Source organism: Setaria italica, chromosome VII (genome assembly GCF_000263155.2).
Source record: "Setaria italica strain Yugu1 chromosome VII, Setaria_italica_v2.0, whole genome shotgun sequence".
NCBI lineage: Eukaryota > Viridiplantae > Streptophyta > Magnoliopsida > Poales > Poaceae > Setaria > Setaria italica.
The window spans coordinates 12,060,236-12,078,144 of NC_028456.1; the positions used below are offsets into that span (position 1 = coordinate 12,060,236).

The 17,909-nt window shown below is 44.8% G+C and overlaps 1 protein-coding gene across 1 annotated transcript; it reads right to left on the reverse strand.

The window, feature by feature from the left end:
• Positions 1 to 1,589: 1,589 nt before the first annotated feature.
• LOC105914748 (loricrin-like) lies at positions 1,590 to 3,013 on the reverse strand. Its single transcript, XM_012847394.1, has 2 exons — positions 2,638 to 3,013; positions 1,590 to 1,867 (listed from the first exon to the last, which is right to left on the reverse strand). The coding sequence occupies exons 1-2, from the start codon at positions 3,011 to 3,013 to the stop codon at positions 1,590 to 1,592; spliced, it is 654 nt and encodes a 217-aa protein (XP_012702848.1).
• Between the last annotated feature and the right edge of the window lie 14,896 nt (positions 3,014 to 17,909).

The following is a 17,909-nucleotide window of genomic DNA, read 5'->3' on the forward strand; positions in this document are numbered from 1 at the left end:
GGGCGATTGATCCCTGGACTCCACTATCTAAGCTTATATTGAGCTGCTCAACATCTCTTCACCATGTTAATTGGTGACATCATCTGGGTTACCCCTGCATTTTAGGTCGTTTTCGGCCAGTGCAATCTTTTGATGGAGCAGCATAGGTAAGTTGATTAGGCGGTAGACCCTAGGTGTGTATCATGCATTGGATCAATCTCAAGAAATTTAGTTTGACGTTTATCCTCCACTTATATAATGGGTTTTGTAAATAGTCTATGTTTAATACCCCTAATTAGTATCTAAACATTCGATATGACACGTGGTAAAAATAAGCAAAGAACCAAGCACCACCTCATACCATCGCCTTGTACAGGCAGCCGTCCTCCACCGTCCGCATCTGCCTTGACACCGGCCGCGACCTGGCACCACGAGGCGGCTGACCCGCTGGGCGGCCACGGCGCTGGCTCGCGGGGCAGGCAAGGCCATTGGCAATGCGGCCGCGCAGCGCCTCAACCTCAACACAGACGCGCGCGCACGGGTTGCGGCGTCTCCCTTGCCAACACGCGGAGAGATTCCCCACCGACGGCCGTAGCAGTGTCTGCAGTTCTCCCTTCTGCCTGTGCATATGGGAGCTGCTCAATTGACGTGCTGTCGCTACTGCACATAAGTTGTTTGTAGAAATGCCTAAAGACAAGAACGGAAGCAAGAGCCTGCAATACTGTACATGATTATGCCCCCGCTCAAGTATTAATCTATCCACAATACATATTCATTTGAATTCAATATCCACCAATTTCCTACCAGCGATTGTGCATAACTAAAGCAGCAATTACTAGCATTACTCACTGAGAAATGACTAGAACTATTCCTCTGTGCTATATAAATAACCATTGACATTAATGATTTCTCAAGGAAATGTGTTTCTTTTGTGGTACTCAGTTTGTTGAAATGATTATTGCTCAAATTCGTGTCAAATGGCAACATGCAACCGGGTTTCCATGGGGACTCGGCTGAAGGAAACGTGTCTCTCCTTTTAGAAAAAGCATATGGCTGCCTGTACAATTCGTAATGACTACTTGCTGTTAATAAACATAATTAATTATACCTATCCTTCATCTCGCCGGATACAAAGCAACCATAATTTTGTCTTAATCCCACGTGGGAAATGAGCTTAAAATCTCATAACAACTATTAGAGAAATCAAATAGTTCTTTTAGTTTGTGGACTGCAAATACTGCTCTGCTACTGTTTTGGGCCAGATATGTGTGCGTGTGCGTGTTCAAACAAACATCAAGAATGAACTTTCTGCATGTATCCATGCATGCTCTGAAATTTAAATGCTACGACATGACATATGGATCAATAAGATAGTAGGTTTTGAGGTTGCAACCTAAAATTGAAGCACCCGAACAATACTGATCTGAAACTTGGTAGATTAGTTTGAGAGCATACATAATGAGTTTTTTCTGTAAAACATTTTAGGTGGTGTTTGGATCACTAGTTCATGAGGTAAACTTTAGTCCTGCTGGGGTGTTCGTATCCATGGGCTAAAATTTAGTCTTCTTTCAAATAATGACTGATTTGCCCTCATTTATTGGCCTATTGTGCTATGCTCCAGCCACATCACCTGCAGCAGCTCGCCGCCTCCTGCATCCTCCGCTCTCCGCTGTGCGCCGCAGGGTCGGCCGGCGCGGACGCTGCCGCTGGGGGCAGCAGAGGATGGCGGAGTCCGACGGCCCCGGCACGCCACCAACGTCATGCCCGCCCAGCAGCTTCCCGTCGACAAACACCGCCGGCAGCGCGACGGCCTCGGCGCCGGCGCAGCCGGGACGGCCCCGTCCCCCGAGCTTCTTGCGCCGTAGCCGGAGGAGGTGGCGCTTCGCGCCTAGGCCGCATCAACCCGGCAAGGGCGGCCCCGTCTGCAAATGCGGGCGGAGGCCGTGGGGGTAGGCGGAGGACGTGGGGCTGGCCGGAGGAGGCCGGGTTGGGTGGAGGCGACGGGGTCGGGCGGAGGCGACGGGGCCGGCCGGAGGTGGCGGGGTCGGGCGGAGGCGGCGGACGTTGGAGGCGGAGGAGAGAGGGAGTGCGGGTGGGGCAAGGGACCACGCGGAGGAGAGAGGAAAGGGGGCAGGGGTGGAACTTGGTCTTGGCGACCACTTTTAGCCCAGTTTAGGGCCTCTTTGGGGGCTAAAATTTTTAGTCCAAAGTTTAGTTCTTTGCCCCTTTGTGGCCACCTCTTTGGATCCCAAGAGCTAAATTTTGAGCTAAAAGTGCAGAACTAAAATTTAGCTCATGGATCCAAACATACCCTTAGATAACAGTATGTGCATACGTTACTTCCTTCATGACTACTTTAACTATTTTTCATTTTTAAGTTACAGTGTTGATTCTCTGAATAATCTCATTTGTCACAAGATACAAAAAACATGGAGCTCGAACAACCAAGGTAACATAAATCATTGCATTCTGTATTAGGGAGGTGTTTGGTTTCACCTTGCTAAACTTTTAGCTGCTAAACTGCCAAACACCCTTGCTAAAACTTGCTAAAGTTGAGTTGCTAAAGTTTAGCACTTTAGCAAGGTTTTGGTTGCTAAACTTGCTAAAAGGTTGGGTAGGACACCCTATACCCCTCGTTTATTGTTGTCTAGTGCGCACCCGCACTCCCGCACTCCCACCCCACCCGCGTCTGCCGCACTCCTCTACTCCCCGCATCCTCCCTACACCCCTCCCCGCACTCGCACTTGCACTCCTCTGCTCCTCGCATCCACCGCCACCGCTTGACGCATCCACCGCCGCCGCTTGATGCATCCACCGTCGCCGGCTCCTGCAGTCCAGCCCCGCCGCTGGTGCTCGCACCCCATCCGCCGTTGGTCCTGGATTCATCCTCATCTCCACATCCCATCTTCCCCCCTCCTCCCACCCCGGATCTGTCTCGCTGCCACCCCTCGGATCCGCCATCCTCGCCGCTGCAACCCCCGGATCCATTCCTATCGCCGCCGCCAACAGCCTCTGCTCCATCCCCCCTCCCCATCGGTGCCTCTTCCTATTCCATCTCCATAGCCGGCGCCAATATCCCCAGCCCTATCCCTATCGCAGCCGCCAACGTCCCCCTGCACCATCCCCATCGCCGCCGCCACCACCCCTTGCCCTATCCCCACCGCAACCGCTCCGAGCAGATGGATGGATACCGTGATTGGTTTTCGCAGGGTGGTTCATCCTCGGCGGCCCCTTCTTTCCCTAATCCTGCTGCCGTACCCAATCCAGACGAGTTGGAGTTCCTGTCCCAAGGCCTGCCGCGCGCTCAGGTGGCTCCATCTCTCTCAGTTAGGAGGGTTAACATGCAGGATCTTGACCTCAACTCCTAGGATGAGGCATTCCCCTTCCTCGATGAGTACTCCGATATTCTAGAGCCTGGAAGAGGACGCGGCGATGGTGGTCGTCTCGGCTTGTTTCAACCTCCCCGTCAGAGCGATGGTGGTGTTTCCATCGGCCGGGGAAGGAGTGTCACTGCACGTGGTCGTCGCCGTGGCCGTGGAAGGAGTGCTACTGCTTCACTTTCGCCGCCTGCAGGTTTACCTCTTCTTTTTGATGAATTGGTTCATCTTGGTGGATGTTCTTGGTGATTTATCGTTGCTGGTTGTGATTGTTGCTTGTCTTACATTGCAGATGCTAGTCCTCCTATCTGGCAACCTATTCGGGGGAGGTTGGGACGAGGCCCAGCCTCTGCCGCCTTTTCATCATCCATGAACATAGAGGATGCTGAAGAATTGGACGACGAAACTGGGGACGAACCTTATGTAAGCGTCCTGTTCTCTTAGAGTAGTTTGCATCTCTTGCTTTGTTAGAGTATTTATATTTTGCATTTTGTGTTAGAACAAATATGACAAAGCAAACTGGAGCGAAAAAAACACAGGCATTTTTTGTGAATTGTCTGTGGAACAAATCCGGTTAGGCAATGCACCAGGTGGGGTGGTGAATTCTAGAGGTTTCAAGGAAATAGCTGCAAAATTTAGGGAAAGGACTAACCTCAGGTATGAAATCAAGCAATTCAGAAATAGGTGGACACAATGCAGGAAATTATATGAATTTTACAATTTGGCGATGAAACAATCGGGTTTAGGTAGAAAAAGTAATGGAGCAATTTCAGTATCTTAACAATGGTGGAAAGAAAACAACAAGGTAGATAGTTTTTTTGTTTGTGTTGTTTACTTTTTTTTTGTTGTAAGGTACATAGTTTCTAAATTCCTCTATCATTGGATTGCAGTCGTCAGAATGCAATAAATTTAGCAGATTCATACCTCACTACGTTGAGCTACTGCATGAGATGTTCCACAAAAAGGTTGCTGATGGATCAACATCTACCATAGCTAGAGATGTGGATGAGGATAAGGAGTTCCCTGATGAAGATGAGTTACCCCTGGATGAGGATCACTACCCTCAAGAGAGCCCTATGAGTAATGACAGCCGAAAAAGGAGTACCAGTACAAATGATACAACATCAAGCCCACCAAAGAAGAGTAAAAGTCCATTTTTTAGCATGTTCAAGGGCCTCATAGACACTATGCAAGCTAGCAGCTCTAAAGATAACAATACCATGAGGGTTAAGATGGAGTTGTAGTTGAAGTAGAGTGATGAGGACATCAACCCCTACACAGGACCTGCTACTCCAACGGAACCAACACCAACGTCACTTCCCACTACACCAAATCCAAAAACGTTTCAAGGTCCAATAACGCGAGCCCGTGCACGTGACCTGAATTATGTGATCCTTTTAAAGAATGAAGAAGAAGATTCTATCCAGGAATGACAACCTGAACGCCATCTATGGAAGCCAATAAAGGGTGCTACGCCACCTATCTTTTGGAAAGATTGTTTCCATGTAATACGTAGCTATTTTAGAAAGGTTAGGTGGGGATTTCAGCCAAAGATTCATGCTGGACGAAATTCCCTCCCCACCTTTCTCCTATTTAGTCCTGCTCACGCCCCCTTGGTTTGGCGGGTTTTCTTTGATAAGTTTAGCCATTGTGCAAACGTCCTGAACTGCAGTTGTGCTCAGCAGCCACCTGTGGACAGCCATTGTGAACCCCAATTCATGAGTGATTGATATTCAGTTTTGCCTTCATCTTGTTCTTGCTTGTTCTTCGATTGCTTGCGGGAATAGAACCTCGTGTTCAGGTTGATCTTGCCATCAGCAAGGTCAATAACCATTTGGAGTTGGTTCAGCGATTGCTAAGGCGCCACGACCTGTTCGTTTGTAGTCGGATCGCAAGAGTCACCTCCTCCACAAATCGAAGTTATCCCTCTCACCGAAAGATCGGGCACTCCAGCTCTATCAAGTGGTATCAGGTTTCAGGTTGTTCGGTGAGATCTACCCCCTTTATTTGTAGTTTTGTTCATCATCCTATCGTCCACCAGAAAAGCCACCAAAAAAAAATTTCAGGTTACAACCACTGTCCCAAGACCTTTTGAGCCTTGCATCTTTCATTCAGTTTATTGCTTTGTTGAGTTTTTGGTTGCATCGCTGTGTCGTGTCGCTGGTCTTGGCGTCTAGTCCTTTAGAGTTTTAAGTTCCTGTCACGTATTAGTTCACATCTTTGCACTTGATCCTCCTTTTCCTTTGTCCTCCTTGTTCCTGTAATCTGTCCCACGTCATAGAACCCCTTGTGCACGCCACATTTCCACCTACAAAAGGAAAGTAATTTATTTCGGGTCTTGTTTTATCTCGGCAAGGAAACAGACCTTAGCTGTTGCATCCGTAGTCCGTTTGGGAAGTTTAGATACAATTTGGAAAGAATATTTCGTGCCCTTTCCAACGGATACTCCCTTGCCTATCAATTCATTTTGGACGTATCACAGCAGATCGTGAGAGCTTTGGCAGTCTGTGGCTACACGAAAGGAAAGAGTTCCTGATTTCCTTTTGTTTCCTTTTGAGTTGTGCAACGTGTTGGCAGTGTCATCAAACTAAAAAAGGCCAGAGGTGCATAAAAAAAACAAAAGAGCCGCACCAAAAAAAACAAAAAAAGGAGAAGCCAAGGGTGTGTACTCGCTGTCTTTTACTCTTTGTTCTTGCAATTCTGTGACTATCTTTGTGCGTGGGCTCACGTCTCTAGTACGGTCTAGCCTAGGACCAGCACAATACCAGCTTTGAGTGATTATTCAACTTTGCATTTGCTGACTGCTGGTGCTAATCCTTGCTACAAATTGAAGCCTTCCCATAGCTACACAAATTTTCTACAGCGTGCAGGTTGTGTCCTCTGGCAATCGCTCTATCCAAGCTTCATCGGTTGCACCGCTGGTTGCAGGTCACCCCTGTTTGCATGGTAAGAACGGGTAAGAGCTTGGTAACGGCTTTTAGTTTGAGTGCTCTGATCAGCACCACATCCTAGTAGGCATAGGACATATTCCTTTATTTCGTGTTCTCCCTTGTTTTTTTTTGGCACTAATCATGGCAGGATCTGCGGATGAGCAAGAGGACCCGAATGCCATACCACACTCCCCTCGATTCAAATGCATCATCCAGCACTTTGATCGCCTAATGAACAAACACGTGGATGACCTTGCAGAAGATGTTCGGGTCACTAATGAGCACCTTGGCCAATTTGAAACCACTCAGCTGACCACAGGTACAACGCTCAGGGAACTACAGCAAGCACAAGCCTCCACCAACACCAGCCTTGCCACCATCATGACTCGTCTCGACGAATTAGTCCAGCAACTTGCTGATGCACGGGCTGGCTTTGATTATTGTGGTGATACCGAGCAAGAAGATCCTGACCAGCCTCGTCGGACGCGAGGGCCTCGCCGTGTGGTACATAATCAGGATGACTCTTTTGCCAAGATTAAATTCACCGTACCAACGTTTAATGGAAAATATGATCCTGATGCTTATCTTGATTGGGAAATTGCGGTTGATCAAAAATTTGCATGCCATGCTGTCCCTGAACCACACCAAGTTAGGGCTGCCACTAGCGAGTTTACGAATTTTGCTTCAATTTGGTGGCGTGAACATTGCAGCAAACACCCCACTCAAATTCCACCCACTTGGGCTGCTTTGAAAGTTCTCATGCGACATAGATTTGTTCCTTCCTACTATGCACGCGATATGCTTAATAAATTACAGCGGTTACAGCAAGGTAGCAAGTCCGTTGAGGAATATTTTTAGGACTTGCAAATTGGGATGCTTCGTTGTGGTTTAGTTGAAAATAATGATGCAGCTATGGCATGATTTTTGGGTGGGTTGAACCGCGAAATTCAGATTGTGCTTGATTATAAGGAGTACAATACCATTACTCGTTTGTTCCATCTTGCTTGTATTGCTGAACGAGAAGTGCAGGGACGCCAAACGAGGACACATGCTCACTCCTTTGCAGGTCGCACCACCTCCTTCAAACCAGCCACTAAACCTGTGGCTGCCTCATCATCAGCTGCACCCTCACCACACAACATCACCTCGCGTGATCCGGCAGCGACAAAGACTCCATCCACACCTACCCCAACACGTTCCTCTTCTTCTTCCACTGGGTGCACCAAGGACATCCAATGCCATCGCTGCAAAGGCTTTGGCCATGTTATTCGTGACTGCCCCAACAAGCGTGTGCTGATTGTACGTGAGGATGGTGAGTACTCTTCTGCTAGTGATTTGGATGATCCCACATATGCTATGCTTGCCACTAACATTTCAGGACATGAGGAGGAGGAACATGTTGCTGCTGTTGATGCCGACAAGTATGAGAGCCTTGTAGTGCAGCGTGTCCTCAGTACGTAGGTTGCACATTCAGAACAGCACCAGCGACACAACTTATTTCACACCAAAGGCGTTGTGCAAGAACGATCGATTCGCATCATCATTGATGGCGGCAGTTGCAATAACTTGGCAAGTACGGATCTGGTAGAAAATTTGTCCTTTCAAACTCGGCCACACCCACATCCGTACCACATTCAATGGCTCAACCAGGGTGGAAAACTGAAGGTAACACGCTCGGTACGTGTTCATTTTTATATGGGCTCCTATCATGATTATGCTGATTGTGATGTCGTTCCGATGGAAGCATGTTCTTTGCTGCTAGGTAGACCTTGGCAATATGATACTGATAGCATGCACCATGGTCGCACAAATCAATACTCACTCATGTTTAAGGGCAAGAAAATTATTTTTCATCCAATGTCACCTGAACAGATTTTAAAAGATGACCTTGCTCGGGCCACTAGAGAGCACAAACCAAGTGCACAACCAAATTTACAAAATGAAATCAAACTGAATGCTCCTGTTTTACTCGCTACACTAGCTGATTTGAATGAGTTGGCTGTTCCCAATTCACTTTGCTATGCTCTCATGTGCACTAATGTGCTGGTTTCACTTGATGACACTGCACTTTTGGATATACCCCCTGCTGTTACTAAGCTTTTGCAGGACTTTGCAGATGTTTTTCCAAAGGAGGTCCCAGCTGGCCTTCCTCCCATTCGTGGCATTGAACATCAGATTGATCTCATCCCAGGCGCTCCATTGCCAAACTGTGCTACCTATCGTACCAATCCAGATGAGACAAAAGAGATTCAGCGACAAGTGCAAGAATTGCTTGACAAAGGTTACATTCGTGAGTCTCTTAGCCCCTGCTCCGTCCCTGTTCTTTTGGTACCAAAGAAAGATGGCTCTTGGCGCATGTGTGTCGATTGCTGTGCTATTAACAATATTACAATCAGATATAGGCACCCTATACCTCGCTTAGATGATATGCTTGATGAGCTCAGTGGCGCTGTTGTGTTCTCTAAGGTTGATTTGCGTAGTGGGTACCATCAGATTCGCATGAAATTGGGGGATGAATGGAAAACAGCTTTCAAAACCAAATTTGGGTTATATGAATGGTTAGTCATGCCTTTTGGTTTAACTAATGCTCCCAGCACGTTCATGCGTTTAATGAATGAAGTTTTGCGGGCCTTCATAGGGGTGTTTGTGGTTGTCTATTTCGATGATATCTTGATTTACAGCAAATCTATGGAGGAACATTTGGATCACCTACGTGCTGTTTTTGATGCTTTACGTGCTGCCCGCCTATTTGGGAACTTGGATAAGTGCAGTTTCTGCACAAGTCATGTGTCTTTTCTTGGATATGTTGTTACATCGCAGGGCATTGAGGTGGATAGCAACAAGATTGATGCTATACAAAGCTGGCCAACACCCACCTCGGTGACGCAGATTCGAAGCTTCCTCGGGCTTGCTGGTTTCTATCGTCGTTTCGTTCGTGATTTCAGCACCCTTGCTGCACCACTACATGAACTCACAAAGAAGGGTGTGCCTTTCTCCTGGGGACAACCGCAAGAAGAGGCTTTCATGGTTCTAAAAGATAAGCTAACCCACGCACCCTTGCTGCAACTTCCTGATTTCACAAAAATGTTTGAACTTGAATGTGATGCTAGCGGCATTGGGTTAGGTGGAGTGCTGCTGCAAGAGGGTAAACCGGTTGCTTATTTCATCGAGAAACTGAGTGGTGCTAGTCTGAATTACTCCACTTATGACAAAGAACTTTTTGCGTTGGTTCGCACCCTACAAACATGGCAACATTACTTATGGCCTCGCGAATTTGTTATTCATTCAGATCATGAATCTTTAAAACATATTCGTAGTCAAACGCATCTGAATCGTAGACATGCTAAGTGGGTTGAATTTATTGAATCTTTTCCTTATGTCATCAAACACAAAAAAGGGAAAGAAAATGTTATTGCTGATGCTTTGTCTCGTCGTTACACCCTACTCTCGCAACTTGACTTCCAAATTTTTGGCCTCCAAACCATGAAAGAACAATATGTTCTTGATCCTGATTTCAAGGACGTACTGTTACAATGCAAGGCTGGTAAAGGTTGGGGAAAGTTTTACACGGATGATGGATTCTTGTTCCGTGCTAACAAACTGTGTATTCCAGCAAGCTCGATTCGCCTTTTGCTGTTGCAGGAAGCACATGGAGGCGGCCTCATGGGCCATTTTGGTGTTAAGAAAACAGAAGACATCCTGGCAGCTCACTTCTTTTGGCCAAAGATGCGACGTGATGTGGAAAGATTTGTTGCACGCTGCACCACATGCCAAAAAGCTAAGTCCCGCCTGAATCCCCATGGTTTGTACACGCCCCTCCCTGTTCCTACTTCTCCTTGGTTGGACATTTCTATGGATTTCATTTTGGGGTTACCTCGAACTAAGAAGGGGCGGGACAGTATTTTTGTTGTCATTGATAGATTCTCCAAAATGGCTCACTTTATACCATGTCATAAGAGTGATGATGCTAGCACTATTGCTGATTTGTTCTTTCGTGAGATTGTTCGTTTACATGGTTTACCAAATACAATAGTTTCAGATCGCGATGCTAAATTTCTTAGCCATTTTTGGAGATCACTTTGGAACAAATTGGGTACTAAATTACTTTTCAGCACCACTTGTCACCCACAAACCGATGGTCAAACGGAGGTTGTTAACCGAACTTTATCCACCATGCTTCGGGCTGTGTTAGACAAGAATCTGAAACTTTGGGAGGATTGTTTGCCTCATGTTGAGTTTGCTTACAACCGTTCTTTGCATTCCTCCACAAAAATGTGCCCTTTTCAGGTTGTCTATGGTTTCATTCCCCGGGCACCCATTGATTTATTGTCTATTTCCTCTCCGGATGAACAACATGTAGATGCTGTTGCACGTGCTGAATTAATGTTCAAAATCCATGCACAAACACAGCAGAACATAGCTCATACTAATGCTAAAAATCAGGTTGCTGGTAGTAAAGGTAGGAAACTTGTTACTTTTGATCCTGGTGACATGGTCTGGTTGCATTTGCGAAAGGAACGTTTTCCTACTTTGCGCAGGTCTAAGCTGATGCCCCGTGCTGATGGCCCATTCAAGGTGCTAAAGAAAATTAATGATAATGCCTATATACTCGACCTGCCTGCAGAATATGGTGTTTCTTCTACCTTTAATGTTGCAGATTTAAAACCATATGCGGGCGAGAACGAGCAGATACCGTCGAGGACGACTTCGTATCAAGAAGGGGAGGATGATGAGGACATCAACCCCTACACAGGACCTGCTACTCCAACGGAACCAACACCAACGTCACTTCCCACTACACCAAATCCAAAAATGTTTCAAGGTCCAATAACGCGAGCCCGTGCACATGACCTGAATTATGTGATCCTTTTAAGGAATGAAGAAGAAGATTCTGTCCAGGAATGACAACCTGAACGCCATCTATGGAAGCCAATAAAGGGTTCTGCGCCACCTATCTTTTGGAAAGATTGTTTCCATGTAATACGTAGCTATTTTAGAAAGGTTAGGTGGGGATTTCAGCCAAAGATTCATGCTGGACGAAATTCCCTCCCCACCTTTCTCCTATTTAGTCCTGCTCACGCCCCCTTGGTTTGGCGGGTTTTCTTTGATAAGTTTAGCCATTGTGCAAACGTCCTGAACTGCAGTTGTGCTCAGCAGCCACCTGTGGACAGCCATTGTGAACCCCAATTCGTGAGTGATTGATATTCAGTTTTGCCTTCATCTTGTTCTTGCTTGTTCTTCGATTGCTTGCGGGAATAGAACCTCGTGTTCAGGTTGATCTTGCCATCAGCAAGGTCAATAACCATTTGGAGTTGGTTCAGCGATTGCTAAGGCGCCACGACCTGTTCGTTTGTAGTCGGATCGCAAGAGTCACCTCCTCCACAAATTGAAGTTATCCCTCTCACCGAAAGATCGGGCACTCCAACTCTATCACAGAGGGAATTGGAACTGCAACAACAATTGAAGCAGAAGGAGATGGAATTGGAATTTAGAAGGCATTCTCAGGATAAAGAAGAAGAGGAGTTCAAAGAAAGCCTTGTTATGGCACAGGATTGTGGAGCATCAGAAGAGTCAGAAGAGTACTTTGTTGCTATGGAGTTGTTTACCATTAGACTAAACAGAATAGCTTTTGGCACATTGAAGACAAAAGAAGCAAGGTTGAAATGGTTGAAAACTAAGTGTGGGAAGTACTTTGACAGGTCATGAAGTGTGGGCAACAACAAGTAGCTGTCATGAAGTGTGGGCTTTGTCATTACATAGTTAGAATTATTTAAGAAACTTGTGTGAACTATGTTTCTATCATGTGTGGACTATTAGTTGTTGTGTGAGAACTGATTTACTATCTTGTGTGGACTATTTGTTTGTCATGTGAGATATGATTTCCTGCCTTGTTGAGAACTATTTCATGGCTGATCCATGGTATTTCCATGTTTGTACATGTTGACTTGTTTGATTATGTTGATGACTGGCTGGTTAAGAGGAAAAGGATAAGAAGAGAACTTGTTGCCGTTGGTGCTTTGCTCGGTATGTACTATTATGACACATACTTGAACAGATCACAATATAGGGTGGCTACAGAAACTGGATATGAATGGGTTATCAAAACTTTAGGAAATAGATCATCTTGCTACAACATGTTTGGCTTCATAATCTCCTTGTCCAATCTTATAGATTAAAGTCTACAAGGAGAATGACATCAGTAGAGTCTTTAGCTTTATTCCTATGGATGTGTGGTGCCCCTCAAAGCATGAGGCAAGTCGAAGATCATTTTGTTAGGTCAACTTGGACATGTAGTAGGAAGTTTGATAAAGTATTGCGCAGTATTTCCAAACTAGCAGGGGATATCATTAGACCAGTTGACACAATATTTAGTACCGTGCATCAGAAGTTGAAATCTCCACGGTTCTCTCCATACTTTGACAATTGCATTGGAGCTATAGATGGGACACACGTGCCTGTTGTTGTACCAACAGAGAAGGTTGTCCAACATACGGGACGACATGGGTACACTAGCCAGAATGTGTTAGCCATATGTGACTTCAACATGAGATTTACTTTTGTCGTTGCGGGATGGCCTGGATCGGTTCATGACATGAGAGTCTTCAAAGATGCATTGAACAAGTATGGCGATAAATTTCCACATCCCCCCAAAGGTACTTACATCTTTTATGATACAATTCTTCACGTAGTACGAATGTTCTGCATATATGTAACATGGGTACTATTGATGTGCAGGAAAGTTTTATCTTATGGACTCTTGTTACGCAAACCGACTTGGGTATCTTGCACCATACAAGGGTACAAAATATCATCTACAAGAATTTCGAGCCGGACCACTTCCAAGAGGTAAAAAGAAGTAGTTCAATTATGCACATTCATTATTAAGAAATGTCATCGAGAGGTCTTTTGGAGTTTTGAAGAACAAATGGCGTATTTTGCGCGATTTACCAGCTTATCCAATGGCAAAGCAAAGTCAAATAATTATTACTTGCATAGCAATTCATAATTTCATTAGAGAGAGTGCTATTGCTGATGTTGATTTTGAGAGTGTGGATTATGAAGAAAACTATGCTACACCTTCGGAAGGAGCATCATCTCAAGCAAATGAAGGTACTACCCAACATGGAGATGAAGATCAAAACATGAACCAATTTCGGGATTGGATAGCCGATGGATTGTTCAATAGGTTATAGGTACCTTTATTTTTTTTGTAACAATGTAATTTTTGGGCTACACAACAATTTTTGGCTTCAATTGAAAATAAATGGCTGCCAGCACCGTGGCAAGACATTTTATTCTTTGGCGCAAGGTAGAAATGGCACATGGTGCCAGGAAGAAATGGTGCCAACCTTTAGGAAGCTGGCGCCAAGGAGCCTGGCGTAACCTTGAGGAATCTGGTGCCAAGGACCCTGGTGGTTGAACCAGGGAGGAGGGAGAAAAGATGGGTAGCATTCATTAAGGGTAAACAAGTCTTTATCCTTCTCATTGAATGCCTTTTAGCAAAGGGAACCAAACAGCCTTGGCTAAACTTTAGCAACTAAAGTTTAGCAACTTTTAGCAACTAAACTTTAGCAAGAGGAACCAAATAGGCCCTAGATCTAATTCTAAGCAATGAATCTATAATTCAAAAAGCTTGCAAAAAAAATCAAAATGCTATCTTGTCAATTTTTAATCTCTGTATACCACTGCGGGGTGTTTCCAAGAAGATGGGCTGCTCATGGTTAATTTCCTTGTATACTTTGCTTGCCTGGGATATGCCTTGGTACTGTTGAGAAGTTCGGTACCTCTTGCTATTTTAGTTTTGCAACTGCTGAACCCGCCTAAACTTTCTAATCATAGGCTTCATCGTGTAGGATGGTGTTTGGTTCAGCGGGTGGTAACATAAATGAAAATCATTGGAATCGGATTACAACGGAATCAGCACAGGGATCATAGGTTACGGACTTTGTTTGGTTCCTTGCTATAACGGTATCAGATAGCTGATGCTTTGGCAAAAAATTGCAGGTAGAAGAAACCTGTGTCCAACCAAGTTGGCCTAGGGTGCGAGAAAGGGTGCTGCTGGCGGCGCTGGACTCACTAGAGCATGAGGTGGTCGCCGGCCTGGACTTGCCTCACCTGGTTCAGAGAGCAAGCCAGCTTTCGTTCGTCTTCTCTTTCATCCCCTTCTTCTCCCAAATCGTGAAACATGAGAACCCAATCCAAAAGAGAAGAGCATATGATTCGATCAAGCAGGACCTCGATTCGAGGAGTGGGAGGTTGATTTGGATGGGTGTAGATCGATTCGGTGCTATTTTGAGATGTCTTTCCAGGTGCGGGAGCTCTAAGGTGCGGCAATGGTGGAGCAGCATCATGCAACTCGCTTTGGGCTGTGTAAAATTGATTTTGGGGCATATGAGCTTGAATCTAACTGCACGTGGGTTCGATTCACCATGTGAGAGCTAAATTTTGATGTTGAAAAGCTTGATTTGGAGATATGCTGGTTCAATTTTGCAACAGCAAGTCAACGACAGATAACGAGTGCCACACAACTGCTTGTGCAGGGAAGTCAAAGGGGAGCAGCTCGTGCACAGGAGAAGTAGCAGATGGCGGAAGCAGAACCAGAGGTCCGGAGAGGCGATTCCTCGGCAGTGTGTAGGCCGTTAGCTAGCATAGCTCATCCACATGGAACGATGAGAGGGCGGAGCTGCTCATCATGGGAGGAAGACGGTGGAACACGAGCAGGTATTAGAGATTTCATCGAGTCTACTGCGCTAACGGGGAGAGGGTTTTAGTATTCGGTTGCGCAATCGTATTACTACAGTATTAAAGTGCCTGCCACGTCGCGCATAGTCATAGCTAATTTAGTAGCAGATGGTCTCCCTAATAGTATTAATGTATTTTTTCTATTTCTTTTCTCCTGTTCTAATATGCTAATATATATAAAGTTGTATTTATCTATAATATTACATTTGAGATACTATTATATATATAGATATATTGTGAATACACATATATGAATAATATTACATTGCATCAACTTTCCAAGTTCAACATTTCGGATCAACTATTCTAAACGTGAGTCGTGATGTAGATTTGATCCATCATTATGGAACTCCCTCGCTGGATTTACTACCTTATCCAGAAAAAATCCAGAGAGTTGTTCTTAAATTGTCCTGATTTTTTCCATGTCGAGGAGTGCTTCCTTCATGTGCGTTATCTGTGTCATTGGCAAAGGTTATTATAGAGTAGATAAATGGGTATGCATAATTAGAACTAATTTATTGTTAAGAATTTTGTATACGTAGTCTGAATTTGTGGTCGGTCACACGCTTCGGACATACAAAGCTATGAATGAACTCACATACGTTGTATCCACATAAATTGTTCCCCGACTCCTTTCTCAAACACTATATATATATATATATATATATATATATATATATATATATATATATATGATAAAAGAAGTTGTGAAATATTTGTTGTGTTCAAGGAAGTATCACGAGATATGGAAATTCAACACATACCGGAAATTCAGGCTTCAAATCAAGTTCCTCCTTGAATTCACCTGCGTGATGTTGACGGAATCGAGCCCATGTTTTGTTCAGAATGTCTATGAGATTTTTGTATTGATCTCTTCGTTTCCTCAAAGAGTCCATGACATAGATCACGCTTTGATCAACCACGATAACAAGGAGTATCCAGTGAAAGTCGTACATATATGCATAGCCAAAGCTAGTTAGTGTTATGTTTAACTACTAGTTCGAAAAAAAGAGATGGGAAACACGGTCACTTGAAGTTGTACGGTATAAGTACGTACTTCTTGTAATGTTGGTTGTCGAGGAATTTATATATGTTTTTTAAGGTCCGATTTGGCCCATCTTTTAGAGTTGACTCGATTACAACATTGGGATCCATGAAGCCTACATCATAGTATCATTTCCTCTAACAAGTTTGACTCTCCATCCTGCATGATACAAAATCGAATAGGAGTTAAGACATCACACGATGACTAGAGCAGGGATTTTGAAGTTAGAGCAAATTAAAGACTTACAGAATTCATGAACTAATGAGTGACTTGTCAAATGCGTCTTGATTGTAAAGGTAATAGAGTTCTCCCCATGAAAATAATATTGATCTCCAATCTGAACTTCGAGCATGAATAAATCATTGGCTGAAGCCTTCATGTACCATTGGTGCAATTTGTACATCTTTGTTGGAAGTTGGTCTACGGCCACACAAGTGGTTTCCCAAACTCATATTTCCATTTAGCAGCCCTAGGGTGCTTTGGAACATGATCCTTTCCTCGAAGTTGAGCTGGGATGAGATTTGTATCTTTGAAGAATTGAAGTAAGTTTTGATCAAACTCTGAAAGCACCTTGAGCAGGGCAATCGATTGGTTGGATTGGGTTTCTAGCTGTGGAATAGTTGACCCACTTTTCTTCTTCTCATGAAAAGTCTTTGTTATTTGTCGGTCGTATTTTGATAGCGGTGGTTTCTCTGCCTTTTTCTCCATGCTTCTAATGAAAGTCTGAAGTTTGCCCTTATCAAGTGGTGGATCTTTCTTCGTTGGAGGCTTTTTTGCGAAGTGAGCTTTAACCTCAGCATTCACTACTATGTGGAGTTCCGCACCAGTCATATCACAAGGTTTCTTGGACTCTGGTTGCTTCTCTTTCGGCTTATTCTGCTTTTTCGTAGCTGCAATACTAAGAACTGAAGGTATCTTTCCCCATGTAGCCTTGCTCATAACAAGGGAGGTAGACTCATGCTAGAATCCCTGTCAGCTGGTGGACTCATGTTAGGATCCCTGTCTGGTAGTGCAGAGGGTGCTTTGGTAGATGGCGTAGGTGATCTTGCCGTTGAAACTTGAGGAGATGATCCCAAGGTCAGGGATTCGGCTGCATAGTCCTTATGTAACGCTTGGGTCATAGAATCCAACCATGGATGGCTTCTCCAAAATTCTTTTCCCTATCACCTCCAGGGATCTCTAATTCTAGGTCATCCCAACCGTCGACCACTCGGTCCACCCTAAATTTGGTGTAACTGTGAGCTGAAATCTCCACGCCATGAATTATTTGGCATTGTGTCGGTTATTCAGCCACACCATAAGCCACCACGATGAGCTTGTCTTTTCACGGGAGTAACAAGCTCACAAGGGGTTCTTTCAGTGATGTCGTCCATAGGGTGGCATTGGTTATCCTCAAATATATCAGAAGATCCTCTAGCTGGGGCTTTCGTGGAAACAATGGTGCTTCGACGCTGAGAGGGGCTAATGTTGACATTAGCCCCTGATGCTGCAGCTGCTTGTTCACTGGTTTGTTTGCTAAGAGTTAGAGCCACACGCCGGTCAATTGATTTCTCCATTCTTACCTTTGTCAACGCTACGTGTTCTTGTAACTCTCGTTGCTGTTGTGCGTGTTCGGCCTTACTTCTTTAGCGACTTCTGTATGAATCAATGTGCTCAAAATATGCAAACTTTCATGGAATTACTCTTTTGCCTCGGAAATGTCCAGGGTGTTTTGGATTACCTAGTTCCATAGTCAGCCCGTCCTTCTTTTGATCAATCATGAAAGATACTTTGGCCGTTGCCTGTATTAAGTCAACAAGCCTCGTAGCCGCTTCTCTTAATTCTTGGCCGAACACA

Excerpts from the sequence above, each read along its gene's own strand:
- LOC105914748 (XM_012847394.1), bottom strand. The coding sequence starts at position 3,013 with ATGGGGAGGGGGGATGGAGCAGAGGCTGTTGGCGGCGGCGATAGGAAT. Across the intron at positions 1,868-2,637 it reads GTGGGAGTGCGGGAGTGCGG|GCGCGAAGCGCCACCTCCTC; the intron begins GTGCGCACTAGA and ends GATGCGGCCTAG.